Genomic DNA, 7,500 nt, shown 5'->3' with positions numbered 1-7,500 from the left:
GTCATGATAATGTCATGGTCATGGCTTTGTTATGATCATGCCATGATCATGTCATGGTGATGTCATGGTATTGTCATGATAATGCCATGCTGATGTCATGGTGATGTCATGATAATATCATGATCATGTCATGGTGATGTCATGGTGAGGTCATGATGATGTCATGGTGATGTCATGGTGAGACTTACGGGAGGTCCAGCAGAACCAGCAGCACCATCATTACCACGGGCACCCTGAGAGAGAGAGAGAGAGAGACAACGAGAGAGAGTGAATTTCATTGTTTACACACTCATCAACAATGATGTGTATGTGAGTATGAGTGTGTGCGAGTGTGTGCTTACAGCAGCTCCAGAAGGTCCAGCACGACCTCTCTCACCAGGCAGACCACGGGGTCCCTGAGAGAGAGAGGGAGAGGGAGAGGGAGAGGGAGAGAGAGAGAGAGAGAGAGAGAGAGAGAGAGAGAGAGAGAGAGAGAGAGAGAGAGAGAGAGAGAGAGAGAGAGAGAGAGAGTTACACCTGTTTCATGCTGGGCAGAAACCACCAGATTTTATTAATTTTCCTGGGTTCAAACTCACCATGGCTCCTGGTGTTCCGTTCTCTCCTGAAGATCCAGCCTCTCCCTAGACACACACACACACACACACACACACACACACACACACACACACACACACACACACACACACACACACACACACACACACACACACACACACACACACACACACAGTGGCAAGGTTTAAAAATATATATAAGTAAACGTAAAAATGAGCAAAGAGAGAGAGGGAGGGAGGGGAGAGCGTACCTTAGGGCCAGCAGGGCCAGAGTCTCCCTTAGCTCCGTCCAATCCGCTGAAGCCCTGGGGAGAGAGAGACAGTTGTTAGAGAGAGACAGGTTATGGAGAGAGACAGGTGTTGCAGACCCAGAGGACCCCAACAGGAAGGTCCGCTGTTGCCAAGGAGACAGCCACTCACTCTGTGTCCTTTGATCCCTGGAAGTCCTGGGGTTCCTGGGAAACCGCGAGCGCCCTGAGGAAGAGAGGGAGGGGTCAGTGTGTCTGGAGGCGGGGCCTAACCCGACCCGGACCCCGGAGGAGGGGCCTAACCCGACCCTGGGGAGGGAGACTCACCTGAGGGCCGGAGGATCCACGCTCACCGTTGCGACCGGGCTTGCCGGACTCACCCTGCAGGGAGACAGGGCATTATGGGATGGATCAGACAGGGGCGGGACCTAGTACTAGACAGACAGGTAGACAGACAGACAGGCAGACAGACAGGTAGACGGACAGACAGGCAGACAGACAGGCAGGCAGACAGACAGGTCTTACATCTTCTCCGTTCTTGCCAGAGGGCCCAGCAGCTCCGCGGGGGCCCATGGGTCCCTGAAAACACACAAAGTTACACACAGTTACACGCAGTAACACAATGTTACACAAAGTGTGTTTATTTCTGTAGTTTTATCCAAGTGTAGGTGTTGTGTATACATATATTTGTGTGTGTGTCTGAATTTGTGTGTGTGTGTGTGTGTGTGTGTGTGTGTGTGTGTGTGTGTGTGTGTGTGTGTGTGTGTGTGTGTGTGTGTGTGTGTGTGTGTGTGTTACTTACAGAAGCTCCGGCCTCGCCAGACTCACCGGGGGGTCCAGTGAAGCCCTGAGGGCCCTGTAGCATGAATGATATCATAAGATACAACACAGACCAAAGCAAGCAGACCGGTCATTAAGGAGCAGCTAAGGGTTAGACAGTACAGAGACAGGTCATTAAGGAGCAGGTAGGGGTTAGACAGTACAGAGACAGGTCATTAAGGAGCAGGTAGGGGTTAGACAGTACAGAGACAGGTCATTAAGGAGCAGGTAGGGGTTAGACAGTACAGAGACTGGTCATTAAGGAGCAGGTAGGGGTTAGACAGTACAGACAGGTCATTAAGGAGCAGGTAGGGGCTAGACAGTCCAGAGACAGGTCATTAAGGAGCAGGTAGGGGTTAGACAGTACAGAGACAGGTCATTAAGGAGCAGGTAGGGGTTAGACAGTACAGACAGGTCATTAAGGAGCAGGTAGGGGCTAGACAGTACAGACAGGTCATTAAGGATCAGGTAGGGGTTAGACAGTCCAGAGACAGGTCATTAAGGAGCAGGTAGGGGTTAGACAGTACAGAGACAGGTCATTAAGGAGCAGGTAGGGGTTAGACAGTACAGAGACAGGTCATTAAGGAGCAGGTAGGGGTTAGACAGTAGAAAACCGTCACCCTGTGATGTTCCTTACAAAACAGGAAATGATGTCGGTATGACTTCATGAACCTAATGTGCAGGGAGAATCAGGAACAGGAAACAGGAAGTGAACTCACGCTAGCACCAGCAGGTCCGGGGGAGCCACGAGGTCCCATGGGGCCCTGTCAATCAAACACAACACCATCATGATGTCAGCCATACACTGAGGAACACTGTGTGTGTGTGTGTGTGTGTGTGTGTGTGTGTGTGTGTGTGTGTGTGTGTGTGTGTGTGTGTGTGTGTGTGTGTGTGTGTGTGTGTGTGTGCGTGTGTACCATGGGTCCAGGGATGGGTGCACCCATGGATTTGGAGTGATCTTCATATCCACCGGACATCTGAGGGGCGAAGTTCTGTTGGAGGAAAGAGACACACAGGTTAGACTAACACACCTGATGGACACAAACACTCACAGACACCTGAGACACGCAAACATACACACACTTATTTAAACACACACACACACCTGATACACAAAAACACAAACACGCCCTTTTGTAAACACACATACACACATACCTGATTAACACGGACACAAATTAATTTCAACACACACAATCACACACACACAAATAGACACATACCTGATACACACAAACAAACACACACACACACACACACACACACACACACACACACACACACACCCACACACACACACACACACACACACACACGCACAAACACATACACACAAATACCCACACAGCTTAAATTGATATACACACACAAACAGACGCACAAACACACACAGACAAACAGACACAAACGGTCGCCGTGGCGACCAGGCGAAGGGGGGCGGGGACTCACTCCTCCGAGGCCGGGGGGGCCGGGGGGGCCGGCGGGGCCCTGGGCGCCGGGGCGGCCGGGGATACCGTCGTTACCGGGAGCTCCGGGCAGACCCTGGGGAGAGACCGGGTCAGTACAGGTAACCTGCTCACCTGGTCCGGGGCCACTAGTGAGTCTACAGGTAACTCACCTGGTACTGTACTAGTGGTGAGTTACTCTAGTGCTGAGTGACTCTACTCTACAGGTAACTCACCTGGTCTGTTGTACCAGTGGTGAGTGACTCTACTCTACAGGTAACTCACCTGGTCTGTTGTACCAGTGGTGAGTGACTCTACTCTACAGGTAACTCACCTGGTCTGTTGTACCAGTGGTGAGTGACTCTACTCTACAGGTAACTCACCTGGTCTGTTGTACCAGTGGTGAGTGACTCTACTCTACAGGTAACTCACCTGGTCTGTTGTACCAGTGCTGAGAGACTCTACTCTTAAGATAAGGCAGAGGACCGTAAGTGTTCTAGTTGAGCCGCCCTGTAGATAACAGGCCTATGGCGTCATTGTTAGTTCAGAAGGCAGCAGCACCCTCTGCTGGCCAGACGGAGGTAACTCACTCTGTCTCCCTTTGGGCCTCGCTCTCCCTGGGGTCCCTGGGAAAATAAACACAAGGCATTTAATTAAGTATATATAAGGTATCAAATTATAAACTAGGAAATATATATTATACATTAGATATCAAATATAAAACAATATCCCAAGAATATATATGCATATATCACATAATATACTATTCGATATAAAGCAATCTACTTCCAAATATACATTAGATATTAGATATAAAAGAATCGACTGTTAAGTAAATATTGCATATTCAAAATTAAATAATATAATAAAGTGAATAATACAAAACAAAATACAATTATACAATAATGCAACATAACACATTACATAATACATGACATGACGCAACACATATTCTAACATACTATACTATACTCATATCGTATAGAACATATTATCCAAACAAATCTGAACAAGATTCAATGCTTTGATCATTCATGGTGGCTAATCAATAATATTTAAACTGATATTATCTTTAGTAATTTTAATTGATACTTATACAGATAACCGATCAAACATTTAATAGTATAAATGCATTCATATTTTTACTGATTTGATCTTCCATATTTCTTTACCAAAGAAGCAACATAATCAAAGGGCAATCTACTTGATCAAATAACTTCATCTTAATTTTAACAGGATTATAATAATAAATATGTGAATGATTTTAAATGAATATCATAATAAACATCGTAATAAACATCAGAATGAATATCAGATTGTACATCATTATGAATATCGAAATAAACATTATAATAAAGGTCAGAATAAATATCATAATGAACATCATAATGAACATCCAAATTAATATCTTAATGAACATCATAATGATTATCAATATGAATATCAAAATGAATATCACAATGAAACTCATTCTGATAAACATCAAAATAAATATCATGATAAACACCATTGTTAATTTCAGAATGAATATCATAATAAACGTAATCATACTGAATATCATGATGAACATAATCATAATGGATATCATAATGCCTATCATAATGATCATCATAATGAACATAATCATAATGCATATCATAATGCCTGTCATAATGGTCATCATAATGAACATAATCATAATGCATATCATAATGCCTATCATAATGATCATCATAATGAACATAATCATAATGGATATCATAATGCCTATCATAATGATCATAATACATATCATAATTAAAATCATAATTCATATTCACCTCTACTTGGGGCTCCTGGAAATCTGTGGGAAAAAACAAGAGTAGATTTAGAATAAGGACGTCATTCTGGAGCTATAGTGAAGAGATCAATTAATACTATCATATACCAAATAGATATAAAGACATAAAGATCATTTGATTCATTTGTATCATCTGTAGCTATATAGATGAAATAGAATAGAATGGCATTGATTTTAATATTCTTATTTTATATTTTTTGCTTGTTGCTTGGTTACTCCAGAGTAATAAGAAGTGGTTGCTTGGTTACTATTCTAGAATAATAACAACTGTTTGCTTGGTTATTATTATTTTAGAGTAATAGCAACTGTTTGTTTGGTTATTATTATTTTAGAGTAATAGCAACTGTTTGTTTGGTTACTGGTCTAGAGTAATAACAACTGGTTGTTTGGTTACCAGTCTAGAGTAATAACAACTGGTTGTTTGGTTACTCTAGAATTAAAACAATCCTCCTCTATTAGGAGAGAAGCTAAAATATGAAGTAATTAAATATAATAGTTCATTACATTTCAGGATTAGACTGGATGTGAAATGTCAAAATAGTGATGCTCTGGAAATAGGCATATGGCATACATATGTCGATATTTTTACAAAGGTATTAATTATGTATCAAATAACTGTTTGTAAAGCTTTAATAATAAATGATCCAAAAGCTTTTAAATGTAATTTTAATGTGTAAACAGTTATACAAAGGTGTTAGATGAGTTTTAAAATAGAAGTATGTATGTAAACCTCTTTAAATACAGTTTACACTCACAACTTTTAAATCTAAAAAGCTGATAAATAATGTAAACAGCAAAGGTTTGTTTCCAATGGTTTCTGAATGTTAACATTGGTTTATAAAGGTATATCATACCTATACAGGTTAATTAAGCTATATAAAGGTTTCTAGAGGTTAATGAATGCTTATCTAGGTTTATAATGGTTGTAGAGTTTTATAAAGGTTTGTAGAGGGCAACAAAGTTGTATACAGGTTTAAAGAGGTTGATAATGGTTTGTTGAGGTTTCTAAAGGTCTCTCAAGGTTTGTGAATGTTTACTGAGCTTTCTCTAGGTCAGCTCAGTTCAGGAGGCGGGTTGCCTTGTAACCGGAAGGCTGCTAATTTGATTCCTTGCTCCTCCTATTTACGTGTTGAGGTGTCCCTGGGCAAGACGCCTCACCCTGAATGCTCCCAATGAGCTGGCAGTCGCCCTGCGGGGTCGACTCCGCCGTCGGTGTGTGAATGTGTATGTGAACCGTTGTAGGACGCTTTGGATAAAAGCAGCTGCTAAATGCCCTCAATGTCAATGTAGAGGTTTCGAAAGATGTATACAGGTTTGCAGAGCTTTGCAGAGGTTTCTAGAGTTCTCTAAAGGTGTATGCCAGTTTCAAGAGGGTTATATAGCTTTCTAGAAGTTTCTAAAGGCGAGTACAGCTTTCTAGACGTTTCAAGTGCTGTCTAGAGGTCGACAGAGGTAAACAGAGCTTTCTAGAGGTTTCTAAAGGCAAGTACAGGTTTCTAGACGTTTCCAGAGCTGTCTAGAGGTCGACAGAGGTAAACAGAGCGTTCCAGAGGTCTGAGAGGGGGCAGCCTACCTTCTTCGGGGCAGATGGGGCAGCACTCATCGTGGGGGATGACGGGGTTGGCGCACTTGGAGGTGTCCTCGCAGATGACCTCGTCACACATGACGTGGCCGCCGTCGCACACGCAGATCTGGCATGGCTCGGGCTTCCACACGTCGCGGTCGGCAAAGACCTGTCCGTCCAGGGTACAGCTGCTGCCTGAGCCTACGGACAGAGGGGAGGCCGGGGGTGAGTGGGGGGCTGTAGTCCTAACAGCGCTGCTCTAGGATCCCAGTGAACATCTGCACCTTCGCTCCCATGGACAGAGGCACACGTCTACAACATCGACACACTCTGGGAACTGTTCCAAACAAAGACTGGTGGGCCCTGACGTCATGGGAGGGGAATGGACCACAGGAGTCCTGGGTGCTCAAACCGGACCCAGCTGGAGTCCAGGTCCTCAAACCGGACCCAGCTGGAGTCCAGGTCCTCAAACCGGACCCAGCTGGAGTCCAGGTCCTCAAACTGGACCTTGGTGCTCAGACCAGACCCGATCCTGAGGCCAGACCCAGTTTGAGTCCAGGTCCTCAAACCAGACCCAGCTGGAGTCCAGGTTCCTCAGACCAGTCCAGGTTCCTCAGACCAGTCCAGGTTCCTCAGACCAGTCCAGGTTCCTCAGACAAGACCCAGCTGGATCTGCGCCTGAGTGGTGAGCTCAGAGGGGGAGGGGGAGTTGGCACGCAGGACAGTCGCCCTGCGCTGTGGAAAATGTTTGCAAAGTCTGGATGTGTTTTCAATTAGAGGGAGAGGGAGAGCGAGAGCGAGAGCGAGAGCGAGAGAGAGAGCGAGAGAGAGAGGGAGAGGGAGAGGGAGAGAGAGAGAGAGGGGGGAAAGAGAGAGAGAGAGAGAAAGTGAGGGGAAAAAGGGAGGGAGGGAGGGAGGGAGGGAGGGAGGCCACTAGATGTGTTCTCCAGATGTTCCTGTTGTTACACTTAACCTCCACGAGGGGGCGCCGGGACGTCGGTTATAGGTGACCGAAAAGCAGATGTGGAAACAAAGACTTCAGACACTCTGA

General features: G+C 44.8%; 1 protein-coding gene across 1 annotated transcript in view; it reads right to left on the bottom strand.

Annotated features, from left to right (window-relative positions):
• Positions 1 to 7,500, bottom strand: part of col1a1a (collagen, type I, alpha 1a) — a 19,909-nt gene that overhangs the window by 11,656 nt on the left and 753 nt on the right. Inside the window, exons 2-15 of the mRNA XM_056609656.1 lie at positions 6,459 to 6,650; positions 4,866 to 4,888; positions 3,657 to 3,692; positions 3,071 to 3,163; positions 2,539 to 2,613; positions 2,341 to 2,385; positions 1,605 to 1,658; positions 1,328 to 1,381; positions 1,130 to 1,183; positions 975 to 1,028; positions 806 to 859; positions 576 to 620; positions 342 to 395; positions 189 to 233 (exon numbers count right to left, since the gene is read on the bottom strand). Coding sequence (XP_056465631.1) covers positions 189 to 233; positions 342 to 395; positions 576 to 620; positions 806 to 859; positions 975 to 1,028; positions 1,130 to 1,183; positions 1,328 to 1,381; positions 1,605 to 1,658; positions 2,341 to 2,385; positions 2,539 to 2,613; positions 3,071 to 3,163; positions 3,657 to 3,692; positions 4,866 to 4,888; positions 6,459 to 6,650 — 878 coding nt within the window. The remainder of the gene's footprint in view (positions 1 to 188; positions 234 to 341; positions 396 to 575; positions 621 to 805; positions 860 to 974; positions 1,029 to 1,129; positions 1,184 to 1,327; positions 1,382 to 1,604; positions 1,659 to 2,340; positions 2,386 to 2,538; positions 2,614 to 3,070; positions 3,164 to 3,656; positions 3,693 to 4,865; positions 4,889 to 6,458; positions 6,651 to 7,500) is intronic.

This window comes from Gadus chalcogrammus, chromosome 2, assembly GCF_026213295.1.
Source record: "Gadus chalcogrammus isolate NIFS_2021 chromosome 2, NIFS_Gcha_1.0, whole genome shotgun sequence".
NCBI classification, from domain to species: Eukaryota; Metazoa; Chordata; class Actinopteri; order Gadiformes; family Gadidae; genus Gadus; species Gadus chalcogrammus.
Note: the sequence above shows the minus strand (reverse complement) of the source record. Positions and strands in the feature narration are given on the sequence as shown.